This window comes from Pongo pygmaeus, chromosome 10 (assembly GCF_028885625.2).
Source record: "Pongo pygmaeus isolate AG05252 chromosome 10, NHGRI_mPonPyg2-v2.0_pri, whole genome shotgun sequence".
Taxonomy (NCBI): Eukaryota; Metazoa; Chordata; class Mammalia; order Primates; family Hominidae; genus Pongo; species Pongo pygmaeus.
Genome location: NC_072383.2, coordinates 53,870,198 through 53,889,315, shown reverse-complemented (window position 1 = coordinate 53,889,315; position 19,118 = coordinate 53,870,198). Strand labels below are relative to the sequence as shown.

General features: G+C 47.3%; 2 protein-coding genes across 5 annotated transcripts in view; both read right to left on the bottom strand.

Annotated features, from left to right (window-relative positions):
* Positions 1 to 477: 477 nt before the first annotated feature.
* On the bottom strand, positions 478 to 11,365 carry PA2G4 (proliferation-associated 2G4). Its single transcript, XM_054442022.2, has 14 exons — positions 9,367 to 11,365; positions 7,672 to 7,800; positions 7,289 to 7,394; positions 7,128 to 7,197; positions 6,770 to 6,862; positions 5,094 to 5,157; positions 4,463 to 4,541; positions 3,913 to 3,991; positions 3,698 to 3,831; positions 3,327 to 3,421; positions 3,076 to 3,203; positions 2,856 to 2,909; positions 1,496 to 1,562; positions 478 to 1,402 (listed from the first exon to the last, which is right to left on the bottom strand). Exons 1-13 carry the CDS (start codon positions 9,452 to 9,454, stop codon positions 1,497 to 1,499), a joined length of 1,185 nt encoding a protein of 394 aa, XP_054297997.1. The 5' UTR covers positions 9,455 to 11,365; the 3' UTR covers positions 478 to 1,402; position 1,496.
* The window catches only part of ERBB3 (erb-b2 receptor tyrosine kinase 3), a 24,361-nt gene continuing 15,941 nt past the window's right edge, over positions 10,699 to 19,118 (bottom strand). For all 4 annotated transcript variants that reach the window (XM_063646989.1, XM_063646990.1, XM_054442019.2 and 1 more), the window contains exons 16-28: positions 18,892 to 18,945; positions 18,396 to 18,537; positions 17,576 to 17,695; positions 17,353 to 17,451; positions 16,970 to 17,155; positions 16,260 to 16,415; positions 15,622 to 15,697; positions 15,292 to 15,438; positions 14,461 to 14,558; positions 14,177 to 14,368; positions 13,963 to 14,034; positions 12,855 to 13,155; positions 10,699 to 12,684 (exon numbers count right to left, since the gene is read on the bottom strand). In XM_063646989.1, coding sequence (XP_063503059.1) covers positions 12,158 to 12,684; positions 12,855 to 13,155; positions 13,963 to 14,034; positions 14,177 to 14,368; positions 14,461 to 14,558; positions 15,292 to 15,438; positions 15,622 to 15,697; positions 16,260 to 16,415; positions 16,970 to 17,155; positions 17,353 to 17,451; positions 17,576 to 17,695; positions 18,396 to 18,537; positions 18,892 to 18,945 — 2,170 coding nt within the window. In that variant the 3' untranslated portion in view covers positions 10,699 to 12,157. The remainder of the gene's footprint in view (positions 12,685 to 12,854; positions 13,156 to 13,962; positions 14,035 to 14,176; positions 14,369 to 14,460; positions 14,559 to 15,291; positions 15,439 to 15,621; positions 15,698 to 16,259; positions 16,416 to 16,969; positions 17,156 to 17,352; positions 17,452 to 17,575; positions 17,696 to 18,395; positions 18,538 to 18,891; positions 18,946 to 19,118) is intronic.

Below are 19,118 nucleotides of genomic sequence, written 5' to 3'. Positions count from 1 at the left end.
GGGCACTGAAACTACTCTATTTTAATGGCAGATACACATCATTACACATTTGACCTGTGTTCAGTTCTGTTCACTTGTATTATCTCTAGTTTAGCAATTCCTGACATGTAGTAAGATAAACTAATTACCCATCTGACCTTAGTCTGGCCCTGAAAACTAGTGTACCAGACATTCTTCCTGGCTTCTTGAATTCAAGATAAACACTTGCAGTGCTGTTTTTGCAGTACACATTAAGTGTCCTAGCCCCAAACAAATCTTAGCAGTAAGGACTGTTTCTACTTAGAAAATTACACCACCCAACTCCAGCAGGTAACTTACTATATCATCAAAGATTCTAGGATTTGTGTCTTCTGCAAGTCAAGACATTCCTCATTTTGGGAAGGTAGAGCATGGCACTGTGGAGGAACAGTTCCAATACCACTTCAACTGACATTCTCCCCACCTCCATCAAATAAGAGCAGCATACAAAGCACATCATTATGAGCAAATCCAAATTTATTTTAATGTCATGTAATTTTCAATGTGTTTAAAAACCTCATAAGTTACTGGGAGCCCTAGTTTCCTGGGACAGCATGCCAGAGGTACTGAAATTTGTCACCTTTCTCTACAAACCCCCAGCAATCCAATCCAAGTCCATAGCTTCAGAAAGCCAGGAGTTGTGTCTTCAGTCAGTCTATCCTCTGGTTCTTGGTTTTTCTTTCAAGGGAGGGAGATCACAATATTTCAAACAGGGAACAAAACCAGCTGAGCTTCCAGCTCAGGTTTGTGTAAGATGGAGCGAGGAAAGACCCCACTGACTCCAGAGAAAAGGGTAAGGTTGAGATGGATTATTTCTTTACAGCTTTGTGAAAATGGAAGAAAAAAGATTTACAAATGAGGATCCATTTCATAGATGAGAATCTCTTCATAAATGAAGGCTCCAGCTCCTAAAATGGGAGGGGCCTGACTGGACAGCCTGAATCAGATGAGGAATCGGCCACACTGAATAAAAACAATCTGAAAAATAATCCTCTTAATTTTGAAGCCAGATAAAATATTTGGGGAGAATGGAAAAAAGAGGAAAAAGCCCCAAACAGATGGAAAAATGCTGACATCAGAGTGGTATAAAAAAATTCGGCTGAGTTTTCAGTGGTGGTGGCTAATTTAGCCCTGTTCTGTAGTAGGGCACAAACCTTGACCAAGCAGAGAGTAGTAGAAAAGGCTAGAAAGAGGGGCTTGAAGACGATGAATTTTGACTCCTGATTTTATTATTCAATTTCTTTTTTTCATTTAAAGTAGTCTTCCGTGGTTGGGAAGCCTCGCCTCCCAAGACCAGAGTCAGTTGGAGCTGGTTGTTGTTGGAAGGGAGTGGGTTGGGGAACTGGGGTGGGGGCAGGGAGATCCCCCTGCTCTGCTGGCGTTCCTAGGTGGAGAAGAAGAACTGCACTTCACAGAGTCTGGGGTTTGGTGGGAAGGGGATGAGGCAGGAGCAGCAAGCTGGGGAGATGGGACCCACCTCAGTCCCCAGCTTCATTTTCTTCTAATGTTTCCCCACTGGTGGCATTCTCTGCAGTCTTGGAGGCCTATATGCAAGAAAAGGAGAGGGAGAAGACGTGTCAGTTTCTAACTACTTGGGGGTGTCTAGGACCAGAGATAAAAGTATTTTTTTTTTCTGAGACAGTCTCACTCTGTCACCCAGGCTGGAGTGCAGTGGTACAACTTCCCTGGGTTCAGGTGATCCTCCCACCTCAGCCTCCCAGGTAGCTGGGACTATAGGCACATGCCACAACATACGATTTTTTTGTATTTTTTGTAGAGATGAGGTTTTACCATGTTGCCCGGGCTGATCTTGAACTCCTGGGCTCAAGTGATGCTCCTGCCTAGGCCTCCCAAACTGTTGGGATTATATGTGTGAACCACCACACCCAGCCATAAAGTTATCTCAATCCTGTGGGTCACAGCTGAAATAAAGACACACAGGTCTCTGACTTACAATGGCCAACTTGTGATTTTTCAACTTCACAATGGTGTGAAAGCAATATGGATATTTCAATACATGATAATTTGTTCAATAAATGTTTTGAGCACATTCAAGGTAGGCCAGGCTAAGCTCTGAGGTTCATGGTAGGTTAAGGTATATCAAAGCCATTTTGAGCCAGGCATGGTGGTGGCTACTCAGCAGGTCAAGACAGGACAATCGCTTGAACCCAGGAGGAGTTTGAGGATACAGTGAGCTATGATCATGCCACTACACGTCAGCCTGGGTGACACAGTGAGATCATCTCTTTTTTTGAGACAGAGTTTCGCTCTTGTTGCCGAGGCTGGAGTGCAACAGTGCGATCTCGGCCCAATGCAACCTCTGCCTCCCAGATTCAAACAATTCTCCTGCCTCAGCCTCCCGAGTAGCTGGGATTACAAGCATGTGCCACCATACCCAGCTAATTTTGTATTTTTAGTAGAGATGGGGTTTCTCTCTGTGTTGGTCAGGCTGATCTCAAACTCCAGACCTCAGGTGATCCGTCCGCCTTGGCCTCCCAAAGTGCTGGGATTACAGGCGTGAGCCACTGTGCCCAGCCAAAACAAGGCTGGGCATGGCAGCTCATGCCTGTAATCCCAACAGTTTGGGAGGCTGAGGTGGAAGGACTGTTCAAGGCCAGGAGTTTGAGACTCTGTCTCTTAAAAAATATATATATATATTTTTAAATCCATTTTGACTTACGATATTTTCAATTTATGATGGATTTACTGGGACAAAGTTCTATCATATAAGTTGAGGAGCATCTGTATAAAAATCCGTATTCCACTACAACTTAACACAGTGGGAGAAAGAGGGATCAGGTTCACCCTGCCAGAGAGGGATGATCATAATAACACACCTTCTTTTTTTTCTTTTTCTGGGTTTTTCGACTTGCAGAACTCTGGAGGAGGGCCTGGAAAACAGGAAGAAGGAAAAAAAATTTTGAGGAATGTGGAGGAAATTAAAAATAAAGGGTTACTTTCAGTACTGTAGCTCTTTTCAGGACTTTGCTGGCATTTAACCCTCACTCCCAGGCAGGATACCATGTACATACTCACCACCTTCTATTCCATACTAACCTTTAGCTCTGCATCCTGGACCTCCATCTCAGACTTGTAGAGGTCAGGCTCGAAGGGACCACTGGTTATCCGCATGGGGCCATTGGGCATGAGCAGAACTGTAAATTTAAACTGGGCAACAAATTCACCTATGGCAAAAATGAAGATGTGTTTTGATAAAAAGTTCCTTTGTCATACTTAGCTCTTCTGAATTTACAGGAAGGATATCATATAATCAGGGAATCCAAAGTGAAGCTCTTTTTAGAACTCACCCTCCTTCTCATAGAGAACATTAAATGGTTGCAGCAGTTCATGTTTGGCGCACTCCACCACACCCATCCGAGCCTTCTTCTCATCTTCAAATGCTCTGGCAGGGAAGATGATATTCAGAGGTATCTTTAACTCCCCATCAAGTCTTACCATTTTGCTCATATTTTAAAATAGCTCCTACCCTCAGGCAGAAATCATGCTTAGGATTGCTCTTTTACATTACCTTCAGTGAGAAGGAGATGGGGAGAGAGAGGGAGGGACTGAGCACGTGCACGCTACAAGTCTAGGCAGGAAGGGAGAGGAAAAAGTGTTCCTGGGTGTATGGTCTGTGAGTCAGACTGGTTCCAAGTACTATCATTGCTAAGTGTAGTACCTTAAAGTAAACGGCATGGCATCAAAACGCCTTTCCACCTCACTGAAGAAGGCACGTGAAGTTTTCATTTTCAGTCCATACTGTTTAGAGGGGTCTCGTTTGTAAATAGTGGTTCTCTGTCCTGCATCCTTGGCCTGAAAGAGTAATTTAAGTAACATTTGGTCTGGTGAACACTCTCAGTCACCCCTCTTTGCCAACTCTGGTACTCTCCTCACCTTGCCCTCTCCTGAGCTGACGAGAACATCCACAGCATATACTTCATGTACCTCAAATTCAGCTTTTTCATGGTCCTTCCTAAAAGGAATAGAGAGAAAGGGAATTTTTTTTTTTTTTTTTTTTTTAACACAGAGTCTCATTCTGTCACCCAGGCTGGAGTGCAGTGGCACAATCTCAGCTCATTGCAACCTCCACCTCCCGGGTTCAAGCAACTCTCCTGCCTCAGCCTCCCAAGTAGCTAGGACTATAGGTGCAAACCACCACGCCTGGCTCATTTTTGTAGTTTTTAGTAGAGACAGGGTTTCGCCATGTTGGTCAGGCTGGTTCCGAACTCGTGACCTCAGGTAATCCACCCGCCTCAGCCTCCCAAAGTGCTGGGATTACAGGCGTGAGCCACCGCGCCCGGCCTAGAGAAAGGGAATATTAAGAGCATCAGGTCACTCCTGAAAACATGGAGTAGAGGGCAGACAAGATTCAGTTATGAGTATAGAAAAAAACCTGATGCCTAGTCTTGTGTGGTAGAAGGTGCTAAGTAGGGTTGGCACCTACTTCTGCTGGTCTGTGGGATTCTGGATAATGGTTTTTTCTCCATCGATGACATGCTGCTTCAACTGGTGTGACAACATACCTGTAGACAGGACACAACCTATGGAACAAGCTATCCAGTACCCCAAAAGGTTTCCAAATCCACCCACTTCAGTAGTTTGAAGGGGTAGGCAGTGAGAAAACTACCTGGTTATGGAAACACAGGGCTCTGAGATTTCTGGCTTAGACTGGACTGTAGCCAGGATAGATCTTCAAGGGAGCAAAAGCCTCAATTCTGCAAAGCCACTCATTCTTTTTTTTTTTTTTTGAGAGGGAGTTTCGCTCTTATTGCCCAGACTGGAGTGCAATGGCGCAATCCTGGCTCACTGCAACCTCCTCCTCCCGGGTTCAAGCGATTATCTCGCCTTAGCCTCCCAAGTAGCTGGGATTACAGGCACCCACCACCATGCCCAGCTAATTTTTATATTTTTAGTAGAGACGGGGTTTCACCATGTTGGCCAGGCTGGTCTCAAACTCCTGACCTCAGGTGATCCACCCACCTCAGCCTTCCAAAGTGCTGGGATTACAGGCGTGAGCCACCGCACCTGGCAAAGCCACTCATTCTTAGACCCTCAACCCTGTTACCTGTTCTCACCTTCTATTGGCGTGCAGTTAAATGAGTGGGCGACTTTGTTCCAGGCTTCTGTCACTTGTGTGTTCTAGAAGTACAACATCAAATGAAAGGTGAGATATCAGGAGCTAATAAGTTCTCTACAATGAGAATAAGACGCATAAAAGAACTGAGCGTTCTTTTTTTTTTGAGATGGAGTCTGGCTTTGTCGCCAGGCTGGAGTGCAGTGGCGTGATCTTGGCTCACTGCAATCTCTGCCTCCCGGGTTCAAGCTATTCTCCTGCTTCAGCCTCCTGAGTAGCTGGGATTACAGGCACGCAACACCATGCCCAGCTAATTTTTGTATTTTTAGAAGAGACGGGGTTTCACCATGTTGGCCAGGATGGTCTCGATCTCCTGACCTCGTGATCCGCCCACCTCAGCCTCCCAAAGTACTGGGATTACAGGCATGAGCCACCGCACCTGGCAGAACTGAGCATTCTAATATGCTCCATGAAGTCCCAATGATTCTCATTCACTGGTTTTTCATTTCATAGCTTGATTATCCCTACAATCTAAAAATACTTTATACAGATGCTACTCAACTTGCAATGGGGTTACATCTCCAAAAAACTCATAAGTTGAAAATATCACTAAGTCAAAAATGCATTTAATACACCAAACCTACCTAACATCATAGCCTAGCCTATGTTAAATGTGCTCAAAGCACTTAAAAAACATTATCCTACAGTTGGGCAGAATTATCTAACACATGCCTATTTTATAATAGTGTGGAGTATCTCATGCAATTTACTGAATACTATATGGAAAATGAAAAACAGAATGGTTGTACGGGTACTCAAAGTATAGCTTCTACTGAATGTAGCATCAAGCTGAGGACCAGCTGTATCTGCATATCATTTTACCCAGTGCTTTCACAAAGATGGTCTAATTCAATAAATTTTGCAAGTGAACAGGGCAGATGGATATCCCAATCTAGAAGACAAGGAAACTGAGTCTCAGGTTAAATGATTTGCCCCAGGTTAAATGACTGTTAAGTGAAATAACTTGGTCATAAACCTGGGTTTTCTTTTTTCTTTTTGTAGAGACGGGTCTCGCCATGGTTCCCAAGCTGGTCTCAAACTCCTGGGTTCAAGCAATCCTTCTACCTTGGCCTCCCAAAGTGCTGGGATTACAAGCATGTGCCACCACATGCCTATAATGTTAAGTCCAGTGTTCATCCTTCTTTACCTGGCATTCTAATCTGTTTTGTGGGGACAGCAAATGCTTATTTTTCCTTTTTCTTTTGTGAGACAGGGTTTCATTGTTGCCCAGGCTGGAGTGCAGTGACATGATCATAGCTCACCACAGCCTCAATCTCCCAGGCTCAGGTGATTCTCCCACCTCAGCCTCCCTGGAAGCTGGGAATACAGGCACGTTACCACGCCCAGCTAATTTTTGTATTTTTTGTAGAAATGGGGTTTCACCATGTTTCCCAGGCTGGTCTTGAACTCCCAGCCTCAAGCTATCCTCCTACCTTGGCCCCCCAAAGTGATGGGATTACAGATGTGAGTCACTGTGCCCAGCTAAATATAGCTAATTTTAAAAAGCTGTTTTATAAGGGGTCTGTAGGGGAGATTGGTAGTTTCATAGAGAGTAGCTATAGGTGCCTAATGCATCTTTGGTTCAACCGAGCTTTGGAATTGGATAAAATAGCTTACCTGATTTCCAGGTTTGACCAGGCGTAGGGCAGCTTCAGCACAAAGGTGAGCTGCCTTAATAACATCTGCTTTCCTCCCTGTTACTTGGGTCCCCTGTAGATGAGGACATGCAATCACTATCTTGCTGGAAAGTCTGTTAACTCAGCTGGCTATCTGGTTAATATCTGTGAGCCCATATGCGAAGACCAGCCAATGAACAGGACGGTAAAAACAACAACAACAACAAAAACCTTTCTCCTTTTGCTTCTCTAGAGACTCTCTCAACTTACGTGGTGATTGGGGGTGGGGATACGAAGCAAATGGCAGTGCATTCCCTCCACCCCCAAGGCTGAACAGAGATCAAAAGCAGGCCACCTACCTGAGCTACATCAACCACAAAAGTATGAGCTACATTAGCAATGAAGCCATCCACATGGACCCCAAGGTCACTGAAAGGCAAGATCAGAGTACTGCATTAGGAACTGGCATTTTGTAAATGCTTTAAAAAAAGAAAAATGCTTTAAAGCGGTTTAACCTTACATTTTTACCAAGTCACCTTCCTTGAGAATATAATCCTGGTCGCTCTTCAAAGGGGAGAAGTGACATACACAGTTATTTACCGAAATGCTGGTGGGAAAAGCAATACCTGTAAAGAAAGAATCATCAGCCTACTGCCTTGCTGTCTCCCAGGAGCCCTAGTGCCCTTCAGAAATGTAGAAGGATTTTTTCAGGGTCTTGCTTAAGTTTCATCAGTTTGGATTAGGTAGGAAACTGCTTATATCCCACTTGCCATTCCAAATTTCCAAATACCTCAGCCAGAGCTGGGGTGGGGACTGCATCATTACAGTGAAAAAAATAAAAACATATAGGATCAAATAACGGTCAAATGGGAAATTAGTGAGGGATTTTTTTTTTTTTTTTACCTTTCTTCATTTCCTTTTCTTTCTTGAAGATTTTCCCTGTTTCTTCCATAATCATGGCATCACCTTTCTCACACAGGCTCAACACCGACACACCTGAGCTAGATGCTTCCACCAAGGACCGAAGTACCCCTGAGGACAGAATCCCATCATGTCAGCCTTGTATGTATTCATTGTCTAGTTACCACCCAAGGAATACCTGGAAGTTGAATTTAAGAGTTTCTATAACACTCCCTAGTGCCATTGCCCTGAGGCTGAAAGGTCAACATTCCCTTCTCTTCCTTACATTATGTGACAACTGGGTATATACAATCCATCTCCCTAGGCAAGGCCTCGGGCTTTCCAAAGACGCTACCTTTGGTGTGATAGGACAGAGTTATGAACTTCAGAGGGTTCTTGCCATGGTATCCCCACATACACGCAAAGACTAGATGAAATTTATAGGCATCAGGGACAAGAAGGTAGACAGAATTGCTGACTCAAAGCCGATGCACTGTTAAATGTTACCGCATTCCTTTCTCAGACACTCTAATTAGGTGTTAGGAATCTCAATCTATATAGACTTATTTCCTCATAAACAAGTGCATAAGCCAAGGGAACTTAATCTAAGGTCCCTGGGTTTCATTTCGGGGGATCATGGCTTATCTAAAAGAAATATGAGGCCAAAGTTATAAACTGTAAGAAAGAGACTTTCTGATTCAAACCACTAGTATCTCAAATACTAAAAGGCACCAAAAACCAGGGTACGATACTAAATGTCCACTGTGATATAAAGCACAGGCTTGATTTTTGATATCTCAGTTTTGGTGATTCTTCGAAAGCTGGTAAAACTCAGATTTTCACCCACAGCACACCTGGAATAAGGATGACTTGTGAAAATCCTAAAATCAGTCCTCCCTTTTCCAGTAATGTTCACAAGCTTGCCTAGTTGGCATAAGACAGAGACTCCAAAACATTTGAGTTGTCGCTGAGAAAAACAAATGTGAATGCTAACTAAGGATATCTGCAGATTGGAAAGGTGGTAGTAATGAGTAACTTCAAGAAAAGCCATATATATCTCCAAGACTTGTATTAGAAGCTCCAGGAGTGCTCTCCAACGGTCCCCTTAGCTGGCCCAAGGGTAGAAGGGGGCTCCCACCAGGGTAAGAGCTGAAGTAAAGAAGGAAAGGCTCCAGCAAAGCACGTGGTGGGGAAGCTGGTGTCAGGGACAGTAGTGGAGGAAGAAGGGGGCCAGCCATCCGCAAGGGGACCCAGCAACACGTGCCGGCTTGGCTCCTGACGCCCCGGAGACGCTACAAAAACAGAGGGGCGCTTCTGTCGCCAATAGCTGGGCGCTTCCTTTTCGAGGTGGCCTCGCCGCTGCCAGAATCAGAGGAAGCAGAAATCGGGAATGAAGGATAGGAACAAGAGAAAACACGTCTTGCTGCCTAACAAACGGCCTCGGGTCGGAGCCTGCCAGAGTCCCCTCTCTGCGCTCATCCCGGTCGCCGACCCGCACCTCCATAGACTTCAGCCTGGGCCTGGCCGCTCAGGTCCCAGGCGCGACACCGGGTCTTCCCACCACGCCGTCCCCAGCGGACCGGTGCGGGCCCCTCAGTAGCTCAGTCCGCATGACCCCTCCGCTCCAGCCCCTTCGGGGCCAGCCTGTTACCCTTCCCTATCAGCCTTGATTCCCCCGACCCCCGAGGCCGCACTCACTGTTGGCGATGTCGCCCCCCATCTTATACTTGGTCACGACCAGGTCCTCAGCGATAGTTTGCTCCTGCTGCTCGTCCTCGCCCGACATCTTCCTACTACCACCACTGCAGCCTCGTTTCCCCTGAGCCGCCGCCGCCTCTGTCTCCCTTCCCAGCCACAGGCTGTGGTCAGAGTCCCCTCGATCCTCGAGGAGAGGGCGAGCCAAAGCGCGAGCAAGCAAGGGAGCGGGCAGGCAGGCGAGAGCGAGAAGCTGCGAGCGCGCGGGCTGAGGCGCAGGGCACGCTGGGACAACTAGTCCTCTCCACCGCCAGCCTCTAGCCGCTCTCGAGGGCTTTCGAACTACAATTCCCAGCCTGCCTCTCGCGCTCCTAAACCAGGCCCTGGGGCCTTGCCCTCCAAGGGCCTCGCACGCCGGAATCGCCGGGCACGCTGGGAAGGGTCAGGCTCCGGCGGGAAGGCGGAGCCGTTGGGGAGCTTGAGGGGAAGCGTGGTATCTCCCGGAAAAACCACTTCCACGGAGAAGAACGCTGAGCGAGAGCCAGTAACAGAGAGGGGCGGGCTGAGGGAAGAGGGGCGGAGCTACGGCGGGGAAATGGGTTTAGAGTCGCGCGGGCAGGGGTGGAGTAGAGTGGAACCGCAGCGGGTGGGCAGTGTCTACACCTAGGGCGGGGAGGCTGGGTGCGCCCTTCTTCGGATCCCTGGGTCGGCTGGCGAAACCCGCCCAGCCGGTCCAGTCGTCCTCCGAAGCTGGGAGAACAGGGAGGGGCAGACAGGTGGAAGAAGACCAAGGGTGCGGGGAACATGGACTAACTGGGCAGCCAGACACCGGAGGGATCATCCATTTAAAGGCCTCGCAATCTAGACTAGGCCGGACTCCTAATGAAGTAACATGACCTTATTGTTCCAATAACAGGCACCTGGATGGAGCACCTAAGGGAAGTGTTCAGAAAGACATGTTTGTTGAGAGTTCCTACCGTGAAAAAATAAAAAGATTTGGTGACTTTTCTAAGATAATGAATTCAGAAGCATCTGGAGGTTTCAGTGTTTGGCCTCTGAAGGAGACCAGACACGTATAGGGCTTTTTATAAGTCCTCAAGCACGTGGGTTCTTTTTGTTATTCCCAATTGGTTGCCTTGTAGATTCCTACTAAAACCCTTAATGAAAAGGACTATGCGCTATGCTTGTTCTAAAGAAATAGAAGTAATAGTAGGACTAGAGAAAGCTTCATGGGACAGAGTAGCACTGTCAGAAGACAGAAAGGTGAGTATCCACTGCTGAGGAGCAGATCTCTTATCTAACATACGAAATGTTTTCATTTGACAGACAGGAAGCTGAAAAAAAACTTTGGCATTTTTATTCAGACACGTATAAAAACAAAACAAAAAACTTCAGTGATACAACAGACGTTTTCCCTCAGTTCCCCATCCAAGGGGACAGAGGTGTGAAGCTGAAGCTGGATCTTCTTTCTGTCCTACCTGGAAGCTTCTCATTGCTGGATGAGAATGGCTTCTAAAAGTGGATCTTGGGGATCCTTGTGAATTTGCCCTCGGATAAGGAGTGAAGATCATTTACGGCACATGTGGATTATGGTTTACACAAAGATGTCCAGTTATTTTTCCTTCTGACTACCGCCACCACCACTTCCTGAGATGAGATGTATAGGTATAGGAGGATGTGGCTGTTGGGGTTAGACTTGATTCAGTGCAAAAACAAGAAACGGTGCCCCTTAAACAAGGGCTGTGACTTAAATCAGTTTTTCTTGGCACCTTACAATAAGAGCGCATGCAGAGGAATTGGGAGGATTTTGCATCCTGGACCTACTGCTTAATTTATTTCATCTCTTTAAGGCTCAGTTTCTTTCTTTTTTTTTTTTTTCCCCCTGTAGAGACGGTGTCTTGCTATGTTTCCATAGGCTTGTCTCTAATTCTGGGCTCAAGTGATCTTCCCATCTCAGCCTCCCAAAGTGCTGGCTGGGATTACAGGCATGAGCCACTGCACCCAGTTCTAAAGTTTTTGTTTGTTTGTTTGTTTTGTTTTTAAAGAGATGGGGGTCTTACTATGTTGGCTAGGCTGGTCTCAAACTCCTTGCCTCAGGTAATCCTTCTGCCTCAGCCTCCCAAAGTGCTGAGATTACAGGCATGAGCAACCATGCCCGACTTCCCTTTTTGTAAAATGAGATAATATGTATGTCACAGAATTGTTGTAAGGATGATAAAGGACTAAGTGAGATAATGTAGGTGAAGTTTAGTATGATGCCTGGCTCATAGTTAAGTGCTGAATTATTATAATAGTAATCAATATCTACTCCTAACCTCTTTCTTCACAGATTTTAAGCTTCTGTCTTTCTAGGGGGTTAAGAGTCATAAACCAAAATTACACTTTCCTCTGCTAGGTTTCCTCCCTTTCCTCTTCTTGACAGTCTGATGGGAAACAAAGGCACACATAAGAGCCTAGTTCCAAGTAGTCAGAGCCTGAGAGGAAGGGATATGGAGAGTAATCCTTCATATCTCCAGGAGTGCCTGTGAAGAAGCTGAGGAATGGGACTGGGAAAGCACACAAAATAAGGAAAACCTTTCCTGGGGTTGGGAAACAGAAGAAAGTGCACAGCTGGCTACATACCATAAGAATTTTGTGTCAAAATGTTTAAAAGCCTCCAAAGATTGAATGGAATTGTCTGGGACTAGGGAAAAGGGGCTGGGACCTGGGAGAAAGAGGGAATAGGGAGAAGAGGGTACCCTCTAAAGGCACTAGCTGCCATTAAATGCTCCCTGAGTGCCACAGGGAGCAGGAGTTACGTTCTCTGGGCATTAGCCTTGGGGAAAAGCCTGCTATGCCAGTAATCAGGGTTATCAAAGGCAGAGTCTGTAGCCTCTAAGCTACGTAGAGTTTTTAGGCGGGCATAATGGACATGGGGGGCCTGATGTCCAGGCCCCTGAAAAGCTCTCATCTCTTCATACCCTTGCTCAGATGCTGGGCAGGCCCCCATGGCTGCATAATCACCCCCAGGACCACCTCCACCTCGTTGCCGATTCATATATTCATAGTCTTCATCTGGAGTTGTGCCTGCATTGGGCATGATGGGTACAGGGTGGAGTGGGCAACTCTGTGTGCTGCCCAGAGAGGCACTGAGGTCTGACCCCACATCCATGTACTCATAACCCAGCTCCTCAAGGGAACTTGGCCTAGGGGGATGAGGTGGACTGTGCCTTCTCCTCCGGTTCATGTATTCATACTCCTCATCTTCATCTTCTTCTTCAGTACCCAGGACAGAACTGAGACCCACCGAAGAAAGGGTGCCTTCCCGGGAGGAGGGAGTACCTGGGGGTTGAGAAGAAAGGCTAAGTATGTGAAGAACTTCATGGGGGTAGGGGAAGGTTTGAAAAAATTAATAGGTCAGAGAGGCATATGATCAGAGAAGAAAAAACAAGAGGAGCCTGGGGAAAGGATTCAAGGAAGAATTGAGGAAAGCCCTAGGAAGAGTCAGGCACCTTTGAGGTGTGTATCTGGCATGACATAACCGTTGACATCCTCTTCCTCTAACCCTGGTGGGGAGAGTGGGGTAACAGGAGTAAGCAGACTGTGGCGCTGGGAATGGTAGGCGCTATCTCCGCGTGGCCGTGGGCTCCGGCTCCTGCTCCGGCTCCTACACATTGACACTTTCTCCTGGAGCTCAGCCTCAGAGTGTGTTACATGGCCCTCTGATGACTCTGATGCCAGGCATCCGCGTGGCATTGGGTATAGAGAGACTGGACGGGGGCACTGTTCATTGCTCCCAGAAACTGTAGACTCCTAAGGAAGAAAATAAACAGAAAATAATGCAAGGAGATTTACATGATGAGGAAAGAAGAGAGATTTGTTTAGAAGGAAATTGAGTTGTTCACTGCCCTTTTTTTTTTTTTTGAGGTGGAGTCTTGTTCTTGTCACCCAGGCTGGAGTGCAGTGGCATTATCTTGGCTCACTGCAGTCTCTGCTTCCCTGTTCAAGTGATTCTCCTGCCTCAGCCTCCCGAGTAGCTGGGATTACAGGCACCTGCCACCATGTGCGGCTAGTTTTTGTATTTTTAGTAGAGACAGGGTTTTGCCATGTTGGCCAGGCTGGTCTTGAACTCCTGACCTCATGATCCACCCACCTCGGCCTCCCAAAGTGCTGGGATTACAGGCGTGAGCCACCGCACCTGGCCTTTTATTTTTTTTCTTTTAAGAGACAGGGTCTTGCTTTGTCACCCAGGCTGGAGTGCAGTGGTACGATCTCAGCTCACTGCAACCTCTGCCTCCCAGGTTCAAGTGATTCTCCTGTCTCAGCCTCCTGAGTAGCTGGGATTACAGGTGTGCACCACCACACCCAGCTAATTTTTGTATTTTGGGTAGAGACGGGGTTTCACCATGTTGGCCAGGCTGGTCTCAAACTCCTAACCTCAGGTGATCCACTCTCTCTGGCCTCCCAAAGTGCTGGGATTACAGGCGTGAGCCATCTCTTCTGGCCCTCACTGCCTTCTTTTTTGCAGGACACTGATTAAACCTCAAAGGTTTCTAATGTCTTCCATACTACTCCTATCAATCTGATCCTACAACCCAGCCTCTCAGCAACAGAACTTACCTGGCAAGACTCCCCAAGATTACCCTGGTTCATGGGCATGTATCCAGATGATGGACTTAAAAGGCTCTGGCTCTAGGATGAAAAAATAAGGAAAAGGTTAAGATGAAGGGAGAAATCTACATTCACCATGGGGGCCTTTGAGTAGTTAATCTGGGTATCTGTAGGGTTTGTGAGGGCTCAGGGTGCAGTGTTGGGTAATTAGAAGGTGTCTTACCCCACGTGGCCGATTAAGTGTTCCAACTGGTAGGCTGAGGGCGGAGCCCAGTGTGGTGGTTGCCAGGTTGTCCTCCTCTGCTTCCAAGTCTAGGTCTAGGTCTAGTTCTGGCTCCAGCTCTACTTCCTCTAGCTTCTTGTTTGTCAGACCATGGGGCTCTGGCCCAGGGGCTATTCCAGGCCCACTCTCTCTCTATATCGATAGGTGATTGTTAGGGGGAATCCTGGTTCCAGCCAATTCCTCCTTTTTCTAAATTTCCTTAGCACCTCCTACTCCCTACTCACCTTTATGACCAGATACCGTGGTGGGTCTCTGGCCATCCTGGTGAACTCATTGGCTAGTTCTTTAAAGGTTGGGCGAATGTTCTCATCAATCATCCAACCTGGAGATAAGATGTAGGAGGTAGAGACATAAAAGAGAATACATTCCATGGCCGGGCGCGGTGGCTCACACCTATAATCCCAGCACTTTGGGAGGCCGAGGCGGGTGGATCACCTGAGGTCGGGACTTTGAGACCAGCCTGGCCAACATAGTGAAACCCCATCTCTACTAAAAAGACAAAAAAAATTAGCTGGGTGTGGCGGTGCACGCCTAAAATCCCAGCTATCTGGGAGGCTGAGACAGAAGAACTGCTTAAACCTGGAACATGGAGGTCACGGTGAGCCAAGGTCACGCCACTGCACTCCAGTATGGGCAACAGAGCGAGACTCCATAAAAAAAAAAAAAAAAAGGAATAGAGCCGTAAGAGGAGTACAGAGGGAAGTCAGAAAATGGCTGCAGTCAGGCCGAGCACGATGGCTCACACCTGTAATCCCAGCACTTTGGGAAGCTGAGGCAGACGGATCACCTGAGGTCAGGAGTTTGAGACCAGCCTGGCCAACATGGTGAAACCCCTTCTCTACTAAAAATATAACAATTAGCCAGGTGTGGTGGTGGGTGCCTGTAATCCCAGCTACTCTGGAGGCTGAAGCAGGAGAATCGCTTGAACCCGAGAGGCGGAGGTTGTAGTGAGCCGAGATTGCATCATCGCACTCCAGCCTGGCTGACAAGAGTGAGACTGTCTCAAAAAAAAAAAAAAAGAAAAAGAAAATGGTTGGGCTCAGCAGGTAACTCACACTTGACCATCACCATGTAGACATCAATTGTGCAGATCTGTGGCTGTGCCAACCGCTCCCCCTTCTCTAGCAGGTCTGGTACTTCAGCCAATCGCAGCCCTGCATAGGGCTCTGCCCCGAAGGTCATCAACTCCCAAACTGTCACACCTGGTGCAGGAAGACATGGACTAGTCACTGGCAAAATAGTAGACATGGGCATGAAGTGAAGGGAAGGCAGAACCTGATCTGACACAAAAATCTGAAGTGCTTAGAGATTCTAAGAGGGGGTCTCAAAAGGTAAATTTGAAATTGGGGCCAGTGATGGTAGAGAGGGCATCCAGATGCACTGACCATAGCTCCAGACATCACTCTGGTGTGTGTATTTCCCAAAGTGGATACTCTCAAGGGCCATCCACTTAATTGGAGTCTGCGGATTAAAGATAGAGGTATCACAAGTTTATTTCCACAAGTTTTCTTAGCATTTCCAAGTCCCAAGTTCTTTTTTTTTTTTTTTTTTTTTTGAGACAGAATCTCGCTCTGTTGCCCAGGCTGGAGTGCAGTGGTGCCATCTCGGCCCACTGCAAGCTCTGCCTCCCAGGTTCACGCCATTCTCCTGCCTCAGCCTCCCGAGTAGCTGGGACTACAGGTGCACGCTGCCATGTGGGGCTAATTTTTTTTTTTGTATTTTTAGTAGAGATGGGGTTTCACCGTGCTAGCCAGGATGGTCTTGATCTCCTGACCTTGTGATCCACCCGCCTCAGCCTCCCAAAGTGCTGGGATTACAGGCGTGAGCCACTGCGCCCGGCCAGTCCCAAGTTCTTGATCATTATTTTCTTTGTTGCTCTCTGAACTAAAATATCTGGCATCTGCAGCCTTCTGTCCTTGAACTTACCATGAAGCATCTGCTTGCCTCTGGAAGAGACCACTGGCTGCTCCCTATCCCCATGCTTCACTCCACCCCCGCCTCCTTACCCTTTGTGTCTCCTCACCTTGGCCTCACTGTATAGCAGCTGCTTATCATCAGGAGGCAGCAGGTCAGCCACACCAAAATCTGCCACCTGAACCTGACTGGGTGACTTGAGTAGCACGTTTCGGGCAGCCAGGTTTCTATGCACCATACCATGTTCCTCAAGGTAGTACATTCCCTGTAGGTATAGGGGAAGAAAGTATTCTTAAGGTTGGGGGAATCAGTCACTGAGATCTGGAATTCCCCCACATCTTGAAGGTACCTCTCAGCAGTGGTCCCCAGCCTTTTTTGGCACTAGGGACCGGTTTTGTGGAAGACAGTTTTTCCAGGGGAAGGGGAGGGTTGGTTTTGGGATGAAATTGTTCCACCTCAGATCATCAGGCATTAGGTAGATTCTCATAAGGAGTGCACAACCTAGATCCTTCACATGCACAGTTCACAATAGAGGTCAAGCTCCTAAGAGAATCTAATGCTGCCCCTGATCTGACAGGAGGCGGAGCTCGGGGGGTAATGCAAGTGATGGGGACTGGCTGTAAATACAGATGAAGCTTCACGCGCTCGCCTGCCACTCACTTGCTGTGTGGCACGGTTCCTAACCGGCCATGGACTGGTACCAATCTGCAGCCCGGGGGTTGGGGATCCCACCTCTCAGAACTTCAACCTTCCCACTTCTTCCTGGCTGGTCCCCAGCCAAGCAGTTCTTATCACAGAATTCCTCCAGGCTTCTCTCACCTTGGCAATTTGTACTCCCCAGTTGAGCAGCAGCTGTGGCCCCAGTGCCCCCCGGTGTTGTCTCACATGATCCAGCAGAGAACCCAGAGGCAAGTATTGAGTGACAAGCTGCAGAGATGACCCTGGGCATAGTCCCAGCAGCCGTACAATGTGGGCATGGTCCAGGCTGCCAATGGCCAGCATATGCTAAAAGACACAAAATGTATTATCTAGGAAACCAACAGGTTCACATACACTCAGCATGTGCACAGCCAGCCCAGGCCCCCCACCCCCAACATTCTGGCTAACATAGTAGCTGCTGAGAAGCACAGGACCCTGCTTCTATATGATTGTATCTAATATTGTCCTCTCTCCTAGCGGCATACAGAATTTCCTTCACTTACATCTGTCACAGCTTGAAAACTCTGCCGTCCACTCTTGTCCTCAATGACTTTAATGCAGACTGGAATCTTGATTGATTCACCCTCAGGGATCCACACTCCCTGGGAAGTTTGGGGTGGAGTCGGCATAAGGTCATTCTCCCTAGGTCAATCCTATGCAAAAATCTTTCACCCCTTTGCCCTAGATGCCTTCCCCACCTCTCCAGAATTCCTATGGGTCACTCACTTTGTGCACAGTTCCAAAGACACCCGAGCCAAGCACTTTAAGCTTCTTTAGCTCTGTCTCTTTGAAGATTCTGGCCAAGACTTTGTTAGCCTTCTCACTGGGGTCCAGAGGCTCTATGCTCTGAGGAGCAAATGGGAAGGAGGTACTCAGGAAAGGCCATTCCCATGTCCCAATCCAACCCCCTCCCCATAGGTGAATGCCGAAAGCGGCAGAGCTGAAAGGGCAGGAAGAGGAAGCATCGTTAGTCCTGGAATGCATTATAGGCATATTGAGGTACAGACCCTGAGAACTGAGGAAGTTATTTGTGCTCATGAGATCAGGAATCGAAGGGGTTGGGTTTTCCCTTTGATGGAGGAGCACGAAGTGGGGAAGGGGACAGCTAGGGAGAGTTGGTAATACTATTACCACCTTGAGTACCTTTTATACAGTGCTCTGTGCTTTCCAAAGCACTTTCACATACATCATCCCCCTTTACCCTTACAGCCATCCTGGAAGGATAAATGTTATTTCTTCTGTATAGATGCATAAACTGAGGCACAGAGAAGATAAGTAACTTCTTCAAAGTCATGTGGCAAATTAATGGCAAAATCAGGACTAGAATGCATGCCTCCCATTTCTCTGACCAGTGTTCTTTCTAGGGGACCACACTACTTCCTTGAAGAAAGGGATCAAATCTCTGGGGAAAGAGGGGGGGAGTGACATTTATCCCATCACTGACCCCTGGGTGCACAGGGTACCACTCAAAATTAAGCTATAAAGAGACTTCCAGGGCATGCAAAAAAGAAAGAAAAGAAAAAACAAAAGTAAGCTAAGTACTCACCTCACCCCGTTCCAAGTATCGCCTCATAGCCCTTTTATTCTGAATCCGGCGCCCACGCCAGTAGAGAAAAGTGCCACCCAGCATCATGAAAATCACTACCAATCCTGCTATCACTGTCAAAGCCATTGTCAGATGGGTTTTGCTATGGGATATATAGAAACCCAACATTATCCTGGGTTTGCATCTTCCTTACAAATGTCAACTATACTTGTGCTGAAGGTATGATGCTGATCTGGGGCAAGAAATTAACATTCACATATATATCCTTAAGCACTGAAGGGACCAAACTAAATCTGGACCAGTCTTAGACTACTGAAAGTTAATTTTAGGAAGGGAAGTCCAGAAGCCTGCATTCTTGAGTCCCAAGTGTCCAGTGATAGTGGACTGCATACATAAAAGGCCAGAATGAAGACAGCCTCCCTCTTCTCTCCAGGTAACCACCTCTCTCCCAACTCCCAAATATCCCCAGTTTCCAGAATCTCCAACCCCATCATACCCGATGAGCACCAGTGTTTGTCCTAAACAGTCTTGAAGCTCTGGTCCTTTACACCTAGGGAAGAAAGTCACCACTTTAAATGAGAGCTTGGACAACAGAGGCTCAATTTCAACAGCCTAACATAAAAAAGCTTGTTTCAGAACTTACCGTGGCATCCCATCCTGGAGCCCAAAGCTGATCCCAAGACATGGCCTCCACCTCCAGCTCACTAGCTCTCCCCAAGCCCC

Coding starts and splice junctions, on each gene's coding strand:
- PA2G4 (XM_054442022.2), bottom strand. CDS start 9,454: ATGTCGGGCGAGGACGAGCAGCAGGAGCAAACTATCGCTGAGGACCTG. Junction 7,395..7,671: donor AGAAAAGGAAATGAAGAAAG/GTAAAAAAAAAA, acceptor CTTTCTTTACAG/GTATTGCTTTTCCCACCAGC. Junction 6,863..7,127: donor TTGTGGTTGATGTAGCTCAG/GTAGGTGGCCTG, acceptor CCTCATCTACAG/GGGACCCAAGTAACAGGGAG.